The sequence below is a fragment of the Mauremys mutica genome, chromosome 7, assembly GCF_020497125.1.
Source record: "Mauremys mutica isolate MM-2020 ecotype Southern chromosome 7, ASM2049712v1, whole genome shotgun sequence".
Classification (NCBI taxonomy): domain Eukaryota; kingdom Metazoa; phylum Chordata; order Testudines; family Geoemydidae; genus Mauremys; species Mauremys mutica.
The window spans coordinates 86,617,698-86,641,964 of record NC_059078.1 but is presented as its reverse complement, the minus strand read 5'-3'; the positions used below and the strand labels follow the sequence as shown (position 1 = coordinate 86,641,964).

The following is a 24,267-nucleotide window of genomic DNA, read 5'->3' as shown; positions in this document are numbered from 1 at the left end:
AAAACCTCACTTGCATCTGAAGAAGTGGGTTTTTTACCCACAAAATCTTATGCCCAAATAAATCTGTTAGTCTTTAAGGTGCCACCGGACTCCTTGTTGTTTTTGTGGATACAGACTAACACGTCTACCCCCTGATACTTGATACTAAATGTGTATTCATATGTACAGTAAGTATTCATTTAGGTCTTTATTGATCAAGGCATTCAAGCAGTTACTTAATGTTAAGAATGTGCATATCCCATTGACTTTAATGGGACTATTTGTGCTTAAAATTAAGAGAGGTGCTTGAGTTCCTTGCTGAACTGGTGCCATAATCACAAATGCTGGTGGCTAACTGGTAATGTGAGACATACCATCTTAACTCGTTACAAGAGTTTAAGACAGATTTTGTATGTGTGTACATGTTTTGCTGCCTAAACATCCTCACTGATGAATGGGCACCTTTGTTAAAATAGCACCAGTAGTGTCCTCTAGTGGTGGTTTGGTTGCACTAGGATATGGCAAACTGAGTAAGAAAGTCCTTATGCTCTAAACTGATGTAATAAATAGAAGTCCCTCATTTTAATAGCACTGCTGGCTGCCCCAGGCTTTCCCCAGCAACACCATAGTTTATTCACAAGAAGATAACATTGTCATATTTCATTTTAATAATAAAATCCATAACACTTCAAATATTCTTTACTTCTCCTGATTTGGCAAGGGAAATGACCTTCAGATCTATATAGGGCAGTTCCTTTTGGCACCTGAATGCAATAATTTATTAAGTTCCAATACTTATCAAGTGTGCACAAATATCATGCAAATATTACAGCTGGACTCCACAACAATATAAGCATAATATAGACACAGAATTATATAAAGTATTGACAAACAGAAAAAGGGAAATTTAGTATTTTCTGTACAAAATATATGCAGCTTTTGATAATTTGTAAAATGTATAACTTCTTGGCATTTCAGAAAAGAACATTGTATAAAAATAAATATTCTATGTACAAAACACACACAGGCCAGTCCATGGTTAGAATCATCACTGCAAAAGAAAACATAAACCTGTGTTAGTTTCACAATTCAAACAGCTGCAAGGATTTCTTAATGGAGGGAAACATAGCTGGGGGGACCTTGTTATCTGAGCATGCTCCAGGACACACAACAGTTGAGGAAGCAATCAAGAACCTCAGGAATGACCATTTTCATTTGTCTAGTTAGGAAGGAGGGGGTACAATGTTGGATAACTCTCCACCCTCCTCAGCCCCACCATAGCCATTGAAATTGCTGTTTGTGGAGCTGCTTTCTGCACTAATGCAAATAACAGGTAATACTAATAATAATGATCCAGAACCTGAAGTGTGGCACTGATGAATGCATAAGCCTGAAATGGCTATAGGGCATCAAGACCTCCTATGCAGCTGAATGGCAGAAAATGAAGGGAAAAGAAGGGACCTGAATAGGTTTCTATGGTATCTTTCTTTAAAGAAAACATGTTATTACAAGGTTTGTGTCAGTGCATGCCTGTGAGTATATCATTGATTGGAATCTTCAGGTCAGGGGGCCCCTACATTTCCATCTGATATTTCCATTTCGAAGATATAAATTTCTTCTTGGATAGCTGTCAGCCTGCTTGGGGATGTGTGTGTCATACCTATTCCTCTTGGACATCAGATGCATTGCATGATCTCAGTGCCTCCTTTGATGTCCTCCTCAAGGACTTGGTTGGGGGGAGTATCCCTGGGATGGAGTAGGTTTTGGGCAGCCTTGTAAGGGCTCTAAGTTGCCTCAGGTAGTGTGTCCTTTCAGAATTAGCACAAACTGTCATGACTGCAAAGCTCAGACAGACCACAGAGTCTGAGTGCTCTCCATCCTGGATACACTCAGGCCAGGATTTGGCATAGTAATTCTATTTTTCACTTAAACAGCAACCCTTATCCAAAGATCTCAAAGCACTTTACAAATCAGTTAATAAATTGATCTTCAAAGTAGATAATACACCCCTTTTTTCATGAGCACACTGAAGTTAAAACCTAAATGATCAAAAAAGGACTTCTAGTTTAGAGTCCTTCAATTCTGGATGTCTGAATTTAGAAACAAAGGGCCTAATTTTAGTGGGGCCGAACACCTACAATTCTAAGTGAAATGCATGAGAGTTGCAGGTGCTCAGCAGCTCTGAAAAATCAGGCCTGAGATGTCTAAAGTTGGGCACCCAAAGCTAGAGGCAGGTTTTGAAAATTAGGTCCCATGTGACTTGTCCAAGGCTACAGAGTATTTCAGTTGAACAGAGATTCCAAGGCTAGAAGGGACATTGTGATCATCTGGTCTGACCTCCTGTATAGCACAGGCAATAGAACTTCCCCAACATAATTCCTAGAACAGATCTTTGAGAAAAAACATCCAATCACGATTTTAAAAGTTTCAGTGATGGAGAATCCACCACACCCTCTGGTAAATTGTTCCAATGTTTAATTACTCTCACCATTTAAAATGTATGCCTTGTTTCCAGTCTGGATTTGTCTAGCTTCAACTTCCAACTGAATCATGTTACACCTTATACATCTGGGACTAAAACCTGAAATTCCCAGTCAATATTATAAACAATAAAATTGGAGCTGCTCACAGCAGTAGGGCTTGAATTATCATTATATTTTTAGATTGGAATTTCCAAAGGGGACTAAGGGAGTTAAGTACCTAATTCCTACTGAAAGTCAATGGGAGTTATACGCCTGACTCCTTTAGGCTCTGTGAAAATCCCAGCTGTACTGTTCCCTTCAGAGCTTTTAAAACCTCCTCAGTTGTAAAACATAAAGTATGCTAATTATAACCCAGGCAGAAGGTTATTGGAAGGAAATTTGGAGCTTTAGTTTATTTATCTTGATTTTTATCTTAGCATGCTGGATTGGCTGTAATAACAATTTAAAACAACCTAACCACATATAATAGATTTCTTTTTCAAACTCTTATCTCATTTACACCAGTAACTCCAGATTAACTCAGTTGAAGTCTACTAGATCTGCAGGTGTTTAGAACTTCTTAAAATCAGGTCAATTACCTTTATTTGGGTGCCTAAAATGGATTCAGGTGCTTAATATTAGGCACTCCACTTTGAAAATGTTGGCTTTTTTTGTGCGTCAGTTTCCCCCAAATGGGGATAACAGCGCTTACCCATCTTTGCAAAGTACTTTGAGATCTATGGATAAAAAGTATGATTTACTAATAATGATATGTAGGAATATAACACAGCTAATGAGTTTTGATTCGGTGCAACTATAAGATTTTTTTTTAAGCCTGGAATATCCAGGGTTGCCAATACAATTCCACCATTTTTAATCTATTTTATTTGTATATTATTGGATAAATCAAATGGACAGTTTTGGTCCTTGCATGTCATGAGCACTGGCACTGAAAATCCACTGCATGCTTTACACATCTGTTTTGTCATTAGAAAGACTCATAGAAAAGCATCTGCAAAATGCATCAACACCTTTAATTCAGCACAGTCATAGAAGTTCCAAGATTATTTTACCTTATTCCAGCAGCCCTGAACTGGCAAGCCATCTTCCCCCTACAACAAAGAAGGAAACAAACACAGTTTAGGATCAGGAGACAGAGCTGGAAGGAAGGAAGGAAAGGGTTAACTACTATAACTACTATAGCTGCAACAAACAATTTAAGTCTGAGTTGGGCTGGGATGAATGTCCTAATGTCTATAATTTCCCCCTTTCTGTTTTGGGTGACCCATTTTTCTCGCTGAAAGACCTGGTTAGGGTTCAAGCCGAAACCAGAGATTCGAGAGGGAAATTTGTCTGTGTTGTGCAGGGAACACACACAGGCTTCCTGTTGATGGGTATTAGGCTGCAGGGTTACGCATTTATGCTCTAGTTCTGCTCAGAAAATGTGTTGGGCTCTGCTTTCCTTGAAGAGGGAAACATAAAAGCTCCAATTCAGGAGTAAAACATATCAGGATGTTGGCAGTGGGAGATACGAACTGGCTGGTTATGTTGTCATGCGTGACTCCATGTCATAATTCGGAGGTTACGTGCCGTTCCTGACAACATACAGCAAAGCGGATCCCAAACACTGCACTAACATCTGGACTTGCAGGAATGTCTAGAAAATATTTTCATTTAATTTATCTGGGCTGGCTTTAGCATTGAGTGAGGAATGGTCACTTTGTCCACTTGAGCAAAATTCATTGGGAGTTATGCTTTCTTATGTCTTGGCTGTATGGTCCTTATTTCTAAATGTCAAGAAATCCCTTGTGTCAAATCTGCTGAGACATCAGAAACCTCTGTGTTGCACTGCTTGACACTTTTATTCTATTTGTAGATATTCTTCAATAGCAAGAAAGGAAATACAAATAGGGGCACTGGCAAATTCTATACAGCATATAGGGCACAAAGGAAAAGGTGTGGCAGTCGCAGATTTGTTAGAACACCAGTTCAGGATATGAGTTGGTACTTTAAACAATTTTGAAGGTTCTAGATTGCAAGGTGTTCATAGTGGGGACTGCCTCTTTATCTGTGTTTGGGCATACTAGGGTGGGATGTTTGGGCACTACCATAATATAAATTTTATTAACCATAATAACAGGACAGATACAGTAACTCCTCACTTAAAGTTGTCCAGGTTAACATTGTTTCATTGATGATCAATTAGGGAACATGCTCGTTTAAAGTTGTGCAATGCTCCCTTCTAATGTCATTTGGCAGCCACCTGCTTTGTCCACTGCTTGAAGGAAGAGCAGCCCGTTGCAGCTAGCTGGTGAGGGCTTGGAACCAGGGTGGACCGGCAGCCCCCGTCTCAGCTCCCCTAAGTTCCCTGTGGGCAGCCGCCCAGCAGGCTATCAATTGCTGGCAGTTCAGCTGTCCCTCCCCATACTGCCATGTACTGTTCCTGCCCTCTGCCTTGGAGCTGCTCCCTGAGACTCCTGTTTGCTGGGGGGGTGGGGGGGGGGAGGAGCGGAGGAAGAGGGAGACTGTTAGGGTGTCCTCCTCCCCCCTGCTCCTGCACCCCGCTTACCCCATCTTCTATAGGGCAGGTGGGACACACCAGGGCTCAAGATGGAGGGAGCTTGCTGGCAGCAGCTGCGGTCTCAGCAAGCTAATCTAATTAACAAGGCAGTGTACTTAAGAGTAGGGTCAGCATACTTAAAGGGAAAATGTGCATCTCTCTCTCACACACAGTGTGTGTCACTGTCTCCTCTCCCTCCATTCCTGCTGCCTTGTAGAGTGTGAGAGTTAACCATTGAGGGTTCAGCCAATTGCTAGTTCATCATTGAGCAGTAAGGCATTCCCTGGGAAATATCCCACCCTCTGACTCCTCCACCTCAACCAAGCTTCACAATCATCATCACTGTGTACCAGTATTATATTGTTTGTTTAAAACTTATACCGTGTGTGTGTGTGTGTGTAATATAGTCTTTTGTCTGGTGAAAAAAAATTCCCTGGAACCTAACCCCCTCATTTACATTAATGGTTATGGGGAAATTGGATTCACTTAACATGGTTTCACTTAAAGTCCCATTTTTCAGGAACATAACTACAACGTTAAGTGAGGAGTTACTGTACAGATAATCTTGGCCCAATAGGCCCATTTTTAAAGTGTTTGCGCTGTGCTTTTTGTGGGGAGTGAAGTGTGGGGATTGAGGCCTTTTCAGTGCTGGTTTGAAATGGATGCAAAATGTTTTTTCTGGTGCATCTGGCTAATCCCTTAGAGTTGGGGTGAAGTCCAGAATCAATGCCATCCAGATGGAGGCTCTGAGAATATATTAAGACATTACTGCCTCCATTTTGCTCAATTCCTATAGTGGTGGCATGGGACACTGATTTGGGAGAATGGATTATAAAACCGATTTCACCCTGCTTTGAAAGCTTATTTCACTGTCACAATAGGAACTTAACTGTTTAATAAGGAAGCAAAATATTTCATATCTAAATGCAAAAGTTTGTTTTTAATGTTAACTATAACATCTATAAATCTGGTTGAAAATGTATTTGGTCTTTGACATCAGGCTCCCTTACTTCTGCTGTCACTTTTCATCAAGATGGCTGCTGCCATGCTCAACCTAATTAAAATCCTAATTATTTTAAATGCTTACTACCAGGTGGTAGTTGGAGCCCTGTACTGAGGAAAATGGGTGCACTTTTCTTTAAAAGGGCCGTTTTCCACTATCTATCTTTCTTACCTACCCCTAATCCTGGGTACAGCCAGGGCCAATTCAACCTCTGGGATAACCTAGAGCAACCTCAGGGGTGCTCTTAATTGTGCTGGCTGGAAATAGCTTACTTGGAGCCATTATGTTTGTAGGGATTGCTGGAATGCAGACCGCTCCAGTCACATTCCTCCTGCCCCAACATGTTCCTACACTGAGAGAGTCTGGGAGGTGGAGTAGTAGAGTCGGCTCCACACCAGATAAGGATTCCTCTACCATGAAGAAATCTTTAGCTGCCCCTTTAAGACAGCTTTACGACCCCTTTGTGGCATCCTGAATAGCTGGCCAAATAGGCATTTTGCCTCAACAAAATGGATGGGATTAGGCCTGTATTCTCACAGGGCCCAAACCTTCAAGCCTTTCTTATGCAGCATTCCTTTTGAAGTTGGCAGGATCCTGCACTAAAGGATCACAGGATCAGACATCCCTATACAGGTTTAGTGTTTCTAGTTTGAAAAAAAATAGTATCCTGTAAACAAGTGGATATTAAAAGTAAACAAACAGGGTGACCTTTGCCTTGGTAACGGGTAGATGAATTTTTGTGAAATGTTATCATTAATTCTACTCAGATCAGCACTAACCAGCCTTGTGAAACAGGTAATAGAGGATGGTGGGGAGAAATTACTGGGCTAATAAACAGGTAAACAGCCTAACCTAACAAGTTAGGCCATTGATAGTTAGACAGTTCAATCAAATCCTCATAGAAGATGTCTACAACTGCTCTAACAGTTCGAGCTATTGGGTCATATACACTCCTGATGTAACTCTACTGCAGTCAGTGAAATTATACAAAGGATGAATTGGACCCATTTTCTTCAATCAAATTAGTTTATTCTTAGCTTCTTAACTATTGTAGGAGACATCTCCACAGCTCACCATCTCATTTTGAAAAAAGAAAAGGAAAACCAAAGAGAAGAAAATGAACATTGTTATAATGAGAGACAAACTAGTTAACTGAAGTACACGGATAAGCAACTTTGATGGATCAAATATCACTGGGTGATGACAGAAAGTCTTTTTCTCTTAATGTAGCCTCCCAGCAATGCTCCCTCCCCCAGGCTGCAGGACTGTGGAAATAAATGATTATGGATCCTTTACTGGGGAAGAAGTGCATTCCCATTGGTAGGCTGGTGCGGGGGGGAATGAATTGTGTAGTGGATTGCAGGAGGAAATTGAAAGTTAGGTGTGTAAAGGAACAGGAAGCTGGAGAGTTATGGTTTAGGGATCAAAGGAAGAACAGGGTCACAAGGAAGTGTTTGTTGCAGGCTAGTTTGCAGAGGGAGGGAGGTGGGACATGCTTATTAGTAATGAGTCATTAGAGTCCCATATTTCAGATTTGCATTAGTTCACAGACTCCATACATTTGTGCAGATCCTGCATGGAAGTAAGTTGTGTCAGCAGAATGCCAGGCAGAGGTAAGTGTTAACAGTTTTGGGTCAACAAACATGCTTATTTAATGTCTCAAACAGGCTTGGATGCCAGAATACTGTATATTGTTGGCATTTTCATTTCACCAGATTTCCTGGTGTGTCTCCCATAACAAAAATAGTCATGATAGACATGCATTATGCTGCTGCCCTGCAGTGCAATTTTCAGTTGGAAGGAGTAGTGCCAGAGAAGAGAAACTAGTCTTCCCACATAGTGGAAGAATCCTTTTATCTAGAGATCCTCTCAGAGTGTTTTATGCAATTTAGGAATGTTCAGTATAGAAGTGACTTGCAGTTGCAGGAGGTGAACTAGTTGATTGAACAGTTCTTTTGCATTTTTAGCTTCTGTGATCACATGTGTGAATGAGGGCAGAATTTGTTTATTTACCCAGTGTTCACAGAATAGGAGTTTCCATTAAAATCTTTATAGTTTGGCCTTTAAAGATGGCTATTATTACAGAAGTATTCAATTATTCACTCTGCAAAGAAAATTGAAGTGCAAACTGCAGGGAACGGGAACACTTGGAGTAACAGTAATGTTAGCAACTTGCAAAGGCAAAATTGTAAAGATTTTAATGGCAACCACTGTATTTATCTACTCAGGAAAAACTCAGTTCAGATGCAGCAACTGTTTCTCAGTAAAGTCCCCCCCCCCTTTTTTTTTAAACATAATTTTCCATTGGTTTGTCTATGGTCCAAGAAGGTCAAATGAGCTGGTTGTGTTCATACCTTTTGCAAATGTGGTTGTGCATATGTAACACTGAGTAGGACTTGGTGCTAACATTCTAAGGGTATTTCTACCCTGGAACTAAAGGTGTGACTGAAGCATATGTAGCTGTGCTAGCTTTGGTCTAGATAGCTTGAATAACAGCAGTAAAGCCAAGGCAACACAGGCTAGCTGCTCAAATCCATACCCTGGCTCCCAGGTGGGCTTGTACCACCCATGCTGTCACAGCTGTTCCCGGACTGGTCAAATTAGAATTGGAAACTAGGAGGATCAAGGATTTAATCCTTAAATCCTTAGACCTCACAGACTCTCAGTAGCTCTGCTTGAACTAGCAGGATAAAAATAGCAGTGTGGACATTGTGGCACAGGCAGTAGCTTGGACTTAGGTGGCTAGCCTGAGCTGCTACCTGTGTGTCCACACTGCTATTTTCAATACACTGGCTCAGTTGGTGCTATTGTAACTCACACACCTCCTGGGTGTGGTGTTCTGTCCTATCTAGTGCCACTTAGAGAGAAATTAATGAGTCTGTTTAACAGGCAATTGGCTTTTAGCTCATGCAGTAGAAGCTCCTACACTAAGCTCCAAAGGTCCCCAGTTCAATCTCGCCTGCTGACAACCAGGGTCTGTTGGCATTACACTATCATAAGCCTCACCCATGCTCCCAGACATACCGTAAGGAACAGATACTGCATTTGAGCTGAGTTTTTTTTTTGAGTAAATGAATAAACTGAAGCTTTTTAGTGTGATGGCAAGAGCAGCTTTGTCATATTTGGGTTAGATGCAGTATTTAGGAAGGGGCATTAAAGTGATAATATCTCTTTAAGAGTCAAGTAAGATGGATGTCAGGAAATGTACTAGGCAGCCTTCAAGTCAAGAGTAACCTTCTCTGAAACACTAAAGAACAACAGAAGGGAGAAATGTTGGGCCTGCTGCCAGAGCTGAGGCCAGAAGAGGAGTTTGAGCTGGCACTCCCTTATCACAAGAGAGAAGGAGCTGCTGGCATGGGATTCTCCATGAAGGTCCCTCAGTTCTGAAAGATTCTTCCATTAGAGCCCAAATTTGTTTACATTCTGAATGCACTGCAAAATCCATAATTTCCCCCCAGACATTTATGTTGCTCATGAGCAATTGAAAGATGACTTAGGTGAGGTCTTTTGTTAAGTCATGGCATAAGAGTGGAGTGCTTCAGTCTTTTCAGGACACTCTTATAATTAGAAATTAGTTACTGGAAACTTGATGACTTGAAATACTGTACTGGTATGTTTCTCAGGGATTGTTTGAGAGTTATGTCTGCATTCTGATAGGTTGTTTTGAAATGTGGGCGGTGCATAGGTGGTGTGGAGAAGAGTCAGACTTTACTTTCAAGTATTCACACTTGGCCAGCGGAGTTAATGGAGGATTTAAGCATTTCAAATGATCAAATAGAGAGTTGAGGTGTTGGAGGGTCAGCTTTCGAAGCATTGGTCCAGCAGGGGTTCTGAAGGAAATCTTACAGGAAGAAATGAAGCAGTTATGAACAATACTCTGTTAATACTCTAATGTGGTAGAACATCCTGACTACTGCTTCATTTCTCCCCGCACTACAAAGGGATGGCTGTAGCAACCGTGACTCACTGCAAAGGGTGTTATGGGTCATATTGTGAAGCAAGCCGGGTGAGGGGAGGTAGGATGGAGATTGGTAAGGATGACACCATTGCTGTAGGTTTGCAGTTCATGCCACTATTTGAAGGTATCATAAAATAACAATCAAGAATGAAAAGCAAACAGAAGCATGCAGGAAAGGGAAGGTAACACCATACCAATGGGCAAGGGGCATCCAGCCCGTCCAGCCCAGGTAACCCCGGCTCACCCTTCTCGCCTTTAAAACCTCGGAGTCCCTGTTCATGAAATCAACCACTATAATTATTCCAGTCAATGCCATCCCCTCCATGTCATGGGAGGAGAGGCCCAGTCCCGCACTGGTATAATCAAAGGGCACTCAAGCTACATACCCAGTACATAAATAATCAGTGTTTGAATCTCTAGTACATAACCAGTAGGAAAGGTTGCCTTGCTGGTTCTGTATTCTGTGTGAGTCTGAAGATGCTTTTCTGATTTTGTTAAATCTGGGAGGACTTTATTGGTTGGGGGAGTGGGAAGAGGATCTCTGTTTTTAGAAATCATCTTCAGTTGCTGTCCCCACTTTGAAACAAAAGAGAATAACTTCTGCGCAGGATCTGTCTGGGCACGTACACTGCACTTATTATTGTGGTACGCAAGTGACTCTTCAGCTTGAGGAAATAATATACTGGGGGGAGGGGACTAAAAAGGTCAGTGATAACATTTTAGACACACAGAACTTCCTTAATAGCGAGGGTATGATTGATATATATATAAAATAATCCTTGCTGCCATATATTATTGTTTTCCCATTCGTGTTTTAGAAAATAATTTGGATAATTCTTGCTACTTTTTAAATGTAAAGAGGCTTCCAATGAAGTGAGATAATGTCACGTTGAGTGACATGGCCATCTTGATCATTTTTTGTACCTCCCATCAGATTTTGCACCAATTTGTTTTCCCTCTGGGTATCCTAACCTGGGTGCCCTGTGTCATTAACAAGGAGTGACTCCCTTACAAACACATCAGATGGACACTGCTCAGAGGCAAAAAAGAAGGCATTTTCGATTTCATCGCTGCTTAAGGGTGATGATATTAAACATTGCCAAAGAACAGCAACCCGCAAGTGGGAGTTCCAGGGTTCTCCTTTCATAGTAAAACCCCTTTGCTCTCAGCCTCCTGCCATTTCACCCATTCCTTTTGGAGCTCCTGAAAGGAAAGGGCCAAAGCCCAAGTTACTCCATAGCCCAATTGCTCTTTAAGGGACTGTTCCTGCCTCACACTGAAGAAAACAGCTGTGCCATAGACTCCAGTTGGAGCAGCGCAGGACCTTATTTAAGCAATGTGACTTTCGTTATAGCAGGTGCTCTTTATGTCCAGCAGTTACTTTAAGTTTTCCTTCTTTCTTCCTCATTGGCAAATCTTAAAATAAAACATTTCATAAAACAGAACATACCAATGGACAGGGTGCATCTAATCCAGGCGCTCCTTGGTCTCCCTTATCCCCTTTAGGCCCTCTAGAGCCTTTCTTGCCCCTCTCCCCCTGTAAATAATAGTTTAGTCCAAGAAAAAAAATACACAAAAGCTTTAGGATCATCCATTTCAAATAAATGTCAGAGATAGTTTAAAAAAAAAAGAATAAATAAAACAAATGTCTAGAAAAATATTGTAAAAAAGGAGATTCCTTCAGTTAAGTTGCTCTGATAGGAAAGCCTTTTGTGGATTTATTGATATTTTTTATTTACATGTATTGCACTTCAGCAATTGTCTGATAAGGATTCTGACCCCACGGTTGCATTAAATGAACTGTCAGTCCCCTGAACTTTGTAGATGGGATTGCACTGGGGACTCCTCCAGCCAGGAGAGTGACACCTAATACCACTCCGCAGACTGGCTAGGACAGGGGTGGCCAACCTGTGACTCTGGAGCCACATGAGGCTCTTCAGAAGTTAATATGCGGCTCCTTGTATAGACACCGACTCCGGGACTGGAGCTACAGGCACCAACTTTCTAATGTGCCGGGGGGGAGCTCACTGCTCAACCCCTGGCTCTGCCACAGGCCTTGCCTCCACTCCACCCCTTCCCGCCCCCTCCCCCGCAGGGGCGGCTCTAGCCATTTCGCTGCCCCAAGCATGGCGGCACGCCGCGGGGAGTGCTCTGCCGGTCGCCGGTCCTGCGGCTCCGGTGGAGCTCCCGCAGACGTGCCTGTGGATGCTCCACCGAAGCCGCAGGACCAGCAGACCCTCCGCAGGGACGCCTGCAGGAGGTCCACCGGAGCCGCCTGCCGCCCTCCCGGCGACTGGCACAGCGTCCCCCCCACGGCATGCCGCCCCAAGCACGCACTTGGCATGCTGGGGCCTGGAGCCGCCCCTGCTCCCCCGAGCCTGCCGTGCCCTCGCTCCTCCCCCCCTCCAGGCTCCTGCACACCAGGAAACAGCTGATCAAGAGGTGTGGGGAGAGAGAGGCGCTGATTGGCAAGGCTGCCGGTCACTGGGAGCAGCGGAGGAGGGGGGAGGGAGCTGATGGGGGCGCTGCTGATGTATTACTGTGGCTCTTTGGGAATGTACATTGGTAAATTCTGGCTCCTTCTCAGGCTCAGGTTGGCCAGCCCTGGGCTAGGAGATGTTTGGACACTGAGTGGTCCTAAGCCTGGCTCAGGAGCCCAAGTGTGTCACTTCTTAGACTCTCATGAGCTCCACTGAGCCAAGGAATGAGATACTGGCCACTTGATTCCAAGTCTGGCTCTCCTGTTTTGTCACATCCTTGGACCTGATTACCAATTAATTAGTTTTACACCTGTTTTCCTTTATACTTCTCCTTGTCCTTCCCTCAAAAGTATTTCTGGTTTATAATAAGTAATTTTAAATGCATTCTCTTAAATGATTTTTAAAATACCGTATGTTTTACGTAAGCATTTTCCACTGCTTTGTTAAATGCTGTACTTTAAAAAAAAATCTCTCTCTTTCTTAATTAACAAAGGTAGGTCTGTATCGGTCACAGCTTTAATTTTAGCAAATGAATTAGCCTGATATTGCTGCTGTTTTGTGCAGAGAGGGTCTGAGTTTTCTCTGGTATAAAATTGGTTTAAGTCAGTGTCACTCCACTGACTTCAGTGAAGTCACTCCTGATTTACATTGGGGTCCGTGAGAAAAGAATCACACCCACAGAATGAAATTCATCCCTGTGCAGAGGGCCAGCATAAAGCCTATGTAAAAACAGGGCAGAAGAGGATCTTAAATAGTGAACAGGTCTCCCACTGGCCCTCTGCACAGGGTAAATTTCACCCTCAGCTCATACTGAATTAAATAGAAATTCTAAGTGCAGGTCAACATCAGGATAGGCCCTCGATCTTTACAAGAAAATATATATACAAAATATCTTCATATTAATTATATTTTAAAAAGAGCAGAACTTTTCAAAGCTGCTGAGGATACAATGGAAGTGGGATGGCTGAAGGGGGAATAAAATCAGGCAGCACAGGTATAGATTTAAAAAAAAAAAGTAAAAGGTTTTAGACAAAATAAATTACAAGCTGACAAAAGAAATGGATGGGATAGGAGAGGTAACTAGGAGAAATCACCCAGGATCAAACACTGGAACAGAGAGAGGATAATCCAGGAGAAAACGTGGAATGGGTTGTAGTGGAGGGAGGAGGAAGGACCCAGGAAAAAAGGCAGAAGAGGAGGAAGGGATAAAGGGGACAAAGGTGGACCTGTAGAAGCAAGGAATACATACGAACACAGACAGGAGAAGGAAAAAAATAGATATTATAAAAAAAATGTGAAGAGTTTAGCTTTAATGCACACGTTCAGCATTTATACTTTTTCAGTTGGGTATTCCACAAGGCTGTCATGTTCCAGTAACATTTCAGTTGTTACACAGCACACTATTTTCATGACCGCACTGGACTTGAAGGCTATTATTATACATCCTACAGTGACATAAGAACAAAGGGCTCTGCTCCACAGAAAAGATCCACAGCATAAAAAGGCAGGGTTCTGTCTTTTGCAACTGGAAGGCCTGTAAAGGGGATTTTTGCCAAATTACTGCAGGGAATGGGGTGGGCGCTTCAGAACCTATTTTTCAATGTGTTAATCACAATGTACGGGCATAAATCTTATTAATAGCCCATGGCTGTTACTAGTACCTACTATTAAAAAGATTTTTAAATAACAGCTTCTTTTCCAGCAAGAAAATGTATCAAACACAAGGCAAGTGTTTGAATTCAGTTGTTAAAACCCTCTGTTCCAGGTCTCCTGTCAGAGAGAGTCTATCTCAGAGGATCAAAATAAAAAACATTCGTGCCTGAAGAAGTGCATGTCATTTCATTACTGTGGCGTGTCTCCCATAAATGGGTATGAAAGTACCATCGCCCATGCTCAACCCTGGGCTATGGGAAAGGAGAGCAAACTCCTCGTGACTAAACAGTTTGGCTAATGAGAGACCCCATTTGGTAGCCTGACAATGAATTTAAGCACACAGAAGTCTCCAGATTTCTGCGGAATGGAGCTTGTGAGGTATTTGTAAGAATGTCAGTTAGACTGGGGCATCAGACAAAGCCATTTGCTGCGGGAAGCTTACATTTTTTTAAAATAAAATGTACCCTAATTCCCCAGAGTAACTCTAATAAGTGGCCCACTTAATAATTTGTTAAAAGGACTGTGGGCTGAGGAGGAGCCCTTCGTTAAATTGCTAGTGATAAAATATATATTTGCTGGATCAGACCTGAAAAGCTACAGTATTTGCCCATTTACAAACTCCGTTTTCTCAAACATTTTTGTTTAAAAAATTTGTTGCATTTCTGCCAAATATTTATTTCAAGGGGACTGTGACACTCCCCTCTCATCATCTATGGAAGTTGCTGTTCTTCTCACTTGTCAGTTATTTTTATGTGAGGGAGAACAATGAAGCCACGTTAACCCAAACTGATTCCTACTGCAGCCAACAAAAGTCCCATTCTCTAAATACATTATCCAGATTTAAAGCCAACTGAAAAAGTCTAAATAAAGATCCTGTTAAGCTTATGTCTTATTCAGGAAAAAAACCTTTAATAAAATAAAGAGAAGGTTAAAGAGCAAAACCAGAAGTGGAATGATTAAAAGGTAGCAGCACCTTGGAGCTGCCATGAATGTCAAGAAATTTGGAATAGTCTCTCCTTGTTTAAGATGCTGACTGGCAGTGCATTTTTCAAAATTGTTAATCTGTCCAACACAGAATCAGAGGAGCACTCCAGATGATAAGGAAGGAGAGACAGCACTCGCCCAATGTTATCAGCAAATATATTCATCTCATACAATTACTGCTTTGGCACATATTCCATCACAGCTTTAGTCTATTTCTGAAATGCTTGCATATGGCATCAGAGCCTTATAAAGAGTTTATAAAGTGAATAAACTATTCTCAACTGTGTATCTCTTTATTGTTGTTATCAAAGGATTCAGATCACTAATAATCCTAATATAAAAAATCTTTTAAATATGTACACTTTGGTATAGTTTATTTCTTTGTAACACAGGCACATGATGTAAAAAAGATTGTCAGCGATTAATATAATCTATTGCTTTTCTTAGGACCTGGCTCTGCAGTTCTTATACCAATTGAAGTCAAAGCCTGAGTAAGGAGTCTAAGACTGCATGATCCGGTTCTTTATTATAGTCATATTTAATTTCTTCTCCAGATTTCCATGTTTGGTTGAAAAAATGAAGTAATTCTGGAAATTTTGGAAAACATTTTGCTGCAATAAAGTGGCTGACATTCTTTTTCAGCATCAAGGGGAATTTGAGTACCATGTGACAAGATTTAGCTATACCGCCGTTATTACCACTGGTGGGAATTGTCTGGTTTACATCCCTGCACATCTCACTAAGCATGCTAAGGTAGGATTTTCAAAGGCACTCTGCATTGGCCTCATTCAGTGAGAACAGAGAGAGGCCACCACTGAGCGCTTCTGAAAATACAGCAGTATGCTTTAGTGTTTGAATGATGTAAACACTGTAAATTACACATCATAATTGCTTTATAAGGGTTTAACACGTAGGCATTCATCTGGTTTTTTCCAGGTAATTCAGAACTTAACCATTCCACCACTACATAAAGACATTAGTAACCAAATGCAGGAAGTTTGGTTCCTGACTTACCCGGTTTCCTTTGTCACCAGATGGGCCTTGTAAACCCTAAAATAGATCAGTAAGAGGGGGGAAAAAAAAAAGGATTTTATGTCAGCCAAACTGGTCCCTTTGTTTACTCAGTCAAAATAATTCTTCAGACAAAAACTCAGCAAATAAACTAACCTCTTCATTTCTATTTTAAAACGAAGATAGTTTGTGATCATCTAAAGCTACAGCTCCAATCCTACACCCGCTAAGCACATGAATAAACCCTGATCATGTGACTAGTCCCATAGAAGGGCTACTTGCGTGACTAGGGTTCCAAAACGGGGCCCCAATTCTGTCTTGTTAGCCTTTGGAAGGCTGGTGTTCAGTTCAGAAAAGTAAACACTTGGAATGGATATGTTCAATAATAGCACAAGCATGGCTTACTTTACCTAGTAATTTCAAGATCTACACTGTTACATATTTGATTCTCTATATTGTTCTGCTGGCTAGAATAATTCTTTTTCTATTATTTGTTTTAAAATATTTGAATTATTTAAATAATATCACTGAGGGCGCTGGGACTGGGAGAAAAGTCTCTTACTTTGAAAATTAAAACCAGGGTTTCAATTTACTGTTATTTGTACAAATTCCTCAACTTCACTTTGGCATTAATATGTCAGTGAGGGAACATTCTCTCCCATTACAGCAGAGTATGCTGCTGTTGGAAGGTGAAAGCTTCATGGATGGCAGACAATTTAGAGACCCCAATACTTACAGGAAGCCCAGCTAGCCCCATTGGTCCCGCATTTCCAGGGTCACCTTTACTGCCCTAAAATAGAGACAAAAGAGAAGATTTTTTTGTATACAGTATGGGGTACAAATACACTTCGATCTGGAGGTTCAACTCACAAGAGTGTAGCTGCAGTGGTACGAGCAGAAGGAGGTCCTAGCATGTATGTATATAGCACCTTGAAGGGTAAATGCTTGGGGTGGCTAGCCCCTCCTGCCACTTGTGCCACCACGGCCACACTCTACTTTTAGTGGCTGGCTCGATCAGAGCTAGCATGGGTATGTCTCCCCATGTTGTAATTCATACTTCCAGCTTGAAGTATAGACATATCCATTAATGGGCTGGGCACAGATGGATAAATGAATACTTCTGAAAATAATGCAGAGGGCATCCATTTCAGGGCCTCTAGTTGCCGTACAGAAAAAAGCCAAAATATAAAATTCTTAAAAGTCACAAAGAGCCAAGTCCCAACTTCTGGAAGGAGTGGCAGTTACTGTGCTTCAGAAACAGTAGCAGCTGGCACCGTCCATGAAACTTTGAAGAAGGTGTGTGTGGGGGTGTGAGAGAGAGAGAGAGAGTTAAAGCTAACTTACCCTTTCCCCTTTTGGTCCTGCTGGTCCTGGAGCTCCAATTGGTCCTGGAGTACCCTGCAATTTTAGAGACAAAAACACATAAATCATTTTCTTCATGTTCAGGCTTCTTTACAACTGAGAAACAGCATGGTCCCTGAGGAAAAAGCAGAGCTGAGAAGGAGATTCAATTATGTAAGGAGTCATTTGAATTACTACAGCTTTCAGGGTTGATGAGGACAGGTTCTCTTAACAACTCTCACATGCAGTTATAGGATCATAGAAATGGCCATACAAGATCAGTATATTTTTACAAAGCCTTATTTTTATTTGGGGTGTGGCCTTCTTGAAAAATAACATTGACAGACACCCCTTTATTTGCTAGGTGACTGTAGTTTTACCCATGAGTTTGCATCCCCAGCAAAGCTGAAACCTGTAGCTGCAGAAAGGCGATGTAGACATTTTAAGCTTTTTTCCAAATGAGTTCAGTTGAGCAAAAATGAAATAGAATTTGCATTATTTTTTGGTAGGCAGATCATCATGCAGTTTGAAAGGTCACCATGCCGCATGGACTAATGCAGATGCACGCATACACAGAGGCAAACATGAGAGAGTACCCATTCAATCCTAAATCCTCTGTCCACCCTTTCACCATTTAGATCACTCCAACAAGTTCTAGGTCATGGTAAAGGGAAAATCCAGTCTCTGTGCTCAGCCTTTGGCCCAGAATCAATCTCCCTTTTTCGTACGAAAATTTTCAGCCACATTGAAGCTTGCTTGGATGTTGGTAAGTTAATTAGTCAACCCAATCAATTCTTATCTTTTTGCATTAATAATACAGTAGGAGGCAATAGCCCTTTTGGCCATGAGAAGTGTTGTTATTCTTAAAGACAAGACGACTAATTTAGATTTTCTGTGGAAATCCTTATGATTTACACTCATTTGAATCTGGATTCAGCCTCTTGTGGACTCCTATACCACATATCATAACTAGGGTTGCCAATTTTGGTTGGACATATTCCTGGAGGTTTCACCGCATGACATAAGATTTAATCTTTAATTAAAGATTAATTCCTGGAGACTCCAGGACAGTCCTGGAGGGTTGGCAACCTTAGGCCATATGAGTGTTCTGTGCCACAGTATCTAATGTTCTCCAGGCTGCCATTTTAAAATCTAAATAAAGGATTAGGAGATTTCAAAGCACCTTCCTAAACAGAACATATTTATGCATTTACCTTTTTAACTCTATGCCAAATCAGATCATATTATGTTGGACTGGTGAAAAACTAGCTATCCATCCAAGTTCCAATTTTGTAATTCTTTCATGGACTGCTAGAAAGGAAAATTACCCCTCAGTCAGGAATGTAAAAGGGAGACCTTTGGACCTTTTACAGTAGCTTAGCCTTTTGATCGAAGGAAAAGGAAGTGGAGGTTTACTCATGAGAGGCTGGATCCTGCAATCCTTACTCACAAAAGGAGTCCCACTGACTTCTGTAGGATGACTCGTGCGAGTAAGGAGGACTATTTGTACCTGTAAGAATTTGCAGGAACTGGCTGGAGAAGTAATTCATCATGACACACACATGCCACTTCAGTGTAAACGAGGAAAAAAAATCATTCCCTGGACTCATGCAGGGAACCATAAGTGCACCATGGGAATTTTAACTACCTATACATTTTCTCCATTTTAAGATAGTTTAAGGCTTAGAGTCCCTAAAGATCCATAGGGAATATCTAGAAAATTTGTAAAAATAAATATACAACTTCTTAATATGCAAATTAGAAGTTGTCATTCATTTTCTGTTTCAGGGGAGTTATGGGGCAATGAAATTAATTCCTGTTCCACTGAAATAGGGGAAATCAAAGTACCTCTGAAAAAGTGAAATCTGACTGTATTTGGAGGCTATATAGCATCCTCTGAAGAAATAATAATACTTTGCCTTTACATAGTAATTTTCATCTAAGGATCAAAAGTGTTTTATAAAATTGGGTTAGCATCATTATTTTTGTTCTCATTTTACAACTTAGGAAAACTTAGACACAGAGCGGTTATCTGACTTGCCCCAGGTCTCACAGCGATTTAATGACAGAATGAGGGATAGAACCTAGCAGTCTTGGTTCTCAGCCTCCTGCTCAGCCACTAGACATCGCTGCCTCCCAGATGAATAAAATTAAAGTTAAAACTTCCACCAATGATTTTGAGACTTGGTAAAAGCATTTATGAAGCTGCTGAAGCTCAGGAAATTGTGTGGTGTGTTGGTGCTCACTAAAGGGTGGCTTGTGCTGTTTTTCAGAAGGTTTCTCACATGCCTCTCCTCCTACTGGAGAGGTGCATTTAAGGTTATAATAAGAGCTGCGCATGCAACCCATTGCAATGCAGTCCTAAATGGTATGTGTGAAAACAGTACACAATGAGGAGTTACTATGTCTAAGACAAGTCTGAGGAGATGCTGTTGCACAATGCTGTAAGCAAGGCTACCACGGGGAAAGACAAGACGGAGACAGTTCACAATATGAGGACAGAAGTACATGGCATAATGGGTTCATGCAGAGGCTTCATTTAATATAATCCTGGTAATAATAATAAATAAAGTAAAAAAAAAAAAGGTTAAAAGGATGTGAAGTACATTATTGAGAGTGACAAGAAGGCGATCTTTCACCTCTCAGTAACAATATCTAAATTTAGCATTTTGACATCCTATCCATCTTCAGGGAAAAGAAAGCGACTCATAATGTAAACGAGGGCATAGTGCGATGGACAAGACACATCACAGTACCAGGGAAGAGGAATGTAGGGTAATGGAGAAATGAAACTCACCGGTGGTCCAGGCCTGCCGTCTAAACCTGAAGCACCCTGAACAGATGGGAAAGGGTTAACAAAAAAGGCAGGAAGGAGTGGGAGGTGAGGGGAGAAAAAGGAAAGGGGGAGGGAAGAGGTGAGTGAAGCAGTGACTTGAGACAAACATATGCTCGCAATAAACAAAAAATAAGAACTCAAGGACAGGTGATAGTACTTACAAGGAAACCAGTGAAAACATAGAGACACTGAATGCATGTAATACTGGCTAGTGCCTTTAAGATACCTTTGAAACTGCAACATTCCCTCTTACTCTGTACCAAAGTACCGCTCAGTGATCACCCTAGGGAGAAGCTGCTCTGTGCTGTTCTAGGCAAGGAGGAGGGCACTGTGACAGTGGAGCTGCGGACCCTTGTAATGACAGTGTCAGGCTGTCCAGTGCAGCATTGAATTATTGGTGAAATGAAATACAGCACTGGTACTAGAGTGGAATTGAGGTGTCCGGAACCCACCCAGATATCGATAGGTTCTGGAGAACCATCCACTGCTCAGGGAGTTCCCAGCTAGAAGTGTGTATCAGTGGGGATGTACATTCCATTTTCAAAACTGCCCATGCCTCACATAGAGAGGGCTGCATGGTCTAGCAGTCAGATAAGGGGGTAAAGCTAGCTGTTGGGAGTGGCTGAAAATCAGATTTATATTGGGAATCTTGCTTTAGCTTCAACTTTGGAAGGGTCACTGCTGAGCCTTAATTTGAATTATAGCTTTCTCTATCTGCTTGAATCTTACACTGAAGTATACACCTGAGTTTAGTACTTAGGTATTCAGATACAATGGTGGTGAGGGTGGTTTAAATGCCTACATTGGTAGACAGATGGGTTTATAGGATCACTGTGTCGTCGTTGGTATTATTCTGACATCATATGTTTAATATTAGGTGATCATTAAATTATCAAACAGGAACAGCGAGTTAATGATCAAGGAGAATTCTTGCACACACACATGATATCTTGTAATCAATAGTGTAGGACATGTACATGATAGAGTGTTGACACAATATTTCTCAATTTTGATCTCATTCACCTGATTGCAGTGTGAATGCTTTAATTTGTAATACCTTCTAGAGTAGCTGTGTATTAAATATGTAAGGCCAATTCCATAAAGGTACTTACATGCCTTAGACCCATTTTTAGGCTCCACTGTGGTCTGCAAAACTTTTGCTCAGCTGCCACCTAAACTCACTTGGCCCCTACGTTTTTGTCTCTGGGTATGTGCACTGCTGTCTCAGTCTAGGTGGCTGAATGCCTGTGTCCCACCTAAGCCCCTGTGCAATCCACAAAGCAGGGGAAGACAAGCAGAGGAGCCAATCTCACCCATGGGGCCCGATCCAGTGGGTACGCTCAGAGGCTGCCTACCAGATTGGGTCCCATTCAAAATTATTATTATTATTAGTGGTGGTGACCTTACAATATTTAGCCAGAGGTCAGTGCTCTGACCTGGGTTGTGGGAGATCCAGGTTCAATTGCCCTTTCTGCCTGAGTGGGAGAAAGGATTTGACCAGTGGTCTCCCACCTGTCACGACAGTGTGCTAATTACTGAACTAAGGGATACTCTGATGTGGGACTCCTGCAGTCTCTCCTGTTGAACCTGTTCCTCTGTGAATAAATAATTAAAGGATCATTGGAACAAGGGGACTGGGCCCTCAGTGTCCCATTTCCCTGGTGGCTGCCCTAACCACAAGGCATTCTCACTCACTATCTCTCTGGATCCCTTTGTGGGTCTGGGTCTAAATGTTTAAAGTCGGTGGGCCAAATTCTGGTCCAATTTATTGCCCTTAGTTGAGCTCAGTGGGACTGTGCTGCTTTAACAATTGATTTCTAACACATTATCTACAGTCTATCTGTCACAATAAATGCTAATTAGATGCTTAATTATTTCAACCACATTTAGGGGTCTACATTCTGAAAACTAGCAGGATCAGGCCCTTTATATCTTAACAAGAGAGTATTTATATGTCCTGAGTAAGTAGCTTATTTCCTCTGAATATGGCAAATAAAATCCATCTACATCTCAATAAACATTTTGCTAACTGTCAATGACTGCTTAGCTCAATAATTACATTCTTTGTGGTTCATTTACTACCCAGTTATATTTTTGAGGGTGAATGTGAAATTGGGAGGGTTTCTGCTTTCCGCCTTTCTTATAACTCCCCTGAGAGCAAGTTTGTTTCTTGATTTATTGCCACTTGCATTGCATTATAAGGAACTGTAGATGGGGGACCCGACAAGGAAATGTGTGAGCCAGTCCATCTGTGCAACATGCTTCCCAACCAAGTTTCAGATGTCATATCCTCATTTTTTAAGTCATTTAGCACATCACTGCTTTAAACATCTTGGCACTATTGTTATAAACAAAGACATGCAATTTTCAGCCAAAACTATCTGGACAAGGGAGCTGGGTGATAACACAAAGGCCAATAACAACAAATCACACAGGTGCACACAACAAGCTCTTTGCAGTGAATGTTTCTAGGCAGTGTGAGGTTCAGCAAAGGTGTACTTTGGTGCTTTCACTTCAGTGCTTTTTTCTGAACAGGTAAAACTTTGTGCCTTTTCTTTACAAAGTCCTTTGGTTTTGATATAAAGCGACCACACTCTGATTCTTAACTCTACTGAAATGCATTAGTGCTTCCTTGATAACATGTAACTGAGCAGCACAGTAACACTGGTTTAAACATGAATATGTTGAAATAGAATATCCTTACTACATATACAAGAAAAGAATGAAACTTAATTGGATATTTACTGCTTCTGGGAAGGCAACAAGTTTTATTGCAAAAACAACAGGGATAAGTTAACTGGATTGGATAAATTAAAAAGACCCCAAAGCTTGAACAAAACCTTTCTTCGTTTAAAAACAGCTCAGCAAACTGTTTTCTCTTCATTTTTGCACATCTCAGCATTTCAAGGACAGGACCAAAACCAGAAGTGCCAAAAGACCAGAAGAAAAGCTGTTCATACAGTATTTTCAGCCAGGAAAGCAGAAGGAACTTGAGGGAACCTGTTCTAATGAGATTCCTAGTCCAATTTTACAGATCCGAGGGATAAGCTTTTCCAGTTTCAGATGCTGATCCCAACCAACTGTCCAAAACAGTTGAGGCTTGTCCATCACTAAAACCCAATAGGCACTGCTGCTCATAGGCCAGCTTTTTGTCCCTAATTCTAATTTTAGATAATCAAATCTTTATCTGTCTCTCTTATTTTGGGATCTTTTTAAGAATGGACTATGTATGGCTTCCCAAGTTCTCCTTGCTTCCTGGAGACTTACGGGCAATCCCAGTGGACCTCGGTCTCCTTTCTCACCCTGGACACCCTTCTCTCCTTTCATTCCATCAATCCCTGCTTCCCCCTGAAGGAAGAATGGATCAGAAAATAAACCCATCATGGCACCACTTCTAAAACAAACATTTCTCCATTCCAAAGGCATAGCTGCACCAAAGATAGTGTACGAGAGGCTAAAGAAACCTTGGATAGTGTAGACCTGGTTTTCCTCTCATACTGGAGAACAACATTGTAGCTCAACTGACTTCAGTAGGGTTACTCCTGATTTACACCAGTGCAGGAAAGACAAGAATCAGGGCCAATGTCTCATTACAGAATTTATGGGGAACAGAGCTCATATATTACCCTCCCTCTGGTGTTCAGAAATTAGTGAGAAAGTAGATCTATGACAAGCAGGTGGAAGGTAAGCGTATATAATAGAGCTGGTCAGAAATTTTCTGGCAGACATATTTCATGGAAATGTGTTGCCTTTGATGAAGGTTCATCTTGAAATTAAAATTGAACTAAAGTGACATTCTATGTTGACCTTTTTGGAATGGAACATTTTGGCTTTCCGCTTCTAAATGATTGATCTTTTTTTAATTTCATACTATAAAATATCAAATGAAAAAAGTTGTAATCAGAATGAAATGTTTCAATGTTGTAAAAAAATGTTTTGATCAACCAGAAACAATTTTTTAATGTGAATTTTGGTTCACAGGAAATTTTGCAATTTTTTT

At 41.3% G+C, this 24,267-nt stretch overlaps 1 protein-coding gene across 18 annotated transcripts in view; it reads right to left on the bottom strand.

Annotated features, from left to right (window-relative positions):
- Positions 1–626: 626 nt before the first annotated feature.
- COL13A1 (collagen type XIII alpha 1 chain) overlaps positions 627–24,267 on the bottom strand; it is a 166,711-nt gene continuing 143,070 nt past the window's right edge. For 14 of the 18 annotated variants that reach the window (XM_045025545.1, XM_045025549.1, XM_045025553.1 and 11 more), the window contains 8 exons: positions 23,535–23,615; positions 20,229–20,264; positions 17,435–17,488; positions 16,827–16,880; positions 16,094–16,129; positions 11,413–11,499; positions 3,515–3,553; positions 627–1,030 (listed from right to left, as the gene is read on the bottom strand). In XM_045025545.1, coding sequence (XP_044881480.1) covers positions 1,028–1,030; positions 3,515–3,553; positions 11,413–11,499; positions 16,094–16,129; positions 16,827–16,880; positions 17,435–17,488; positions 20,229–20,264; positions 23,535–23,615 — 390 coding nt within the window. In that variant the 3' untranslated portion in view covers positions 627–1,027. The remainder of the gene's footprint in view (positions 1,031–3,514; positions 3,554–11,412; positions 11,500–16,093; positions 16,130–16,826; positions 16,881–17,434; positions 17,489–20,228; positions 20,265–23,534; positions 23,616–24,267) is intronic. The other 4 variants (XM_045025550.1, XM_045025562.1, XM_045025563.1 and 1 more) reach the window with 2 other exon arrangements.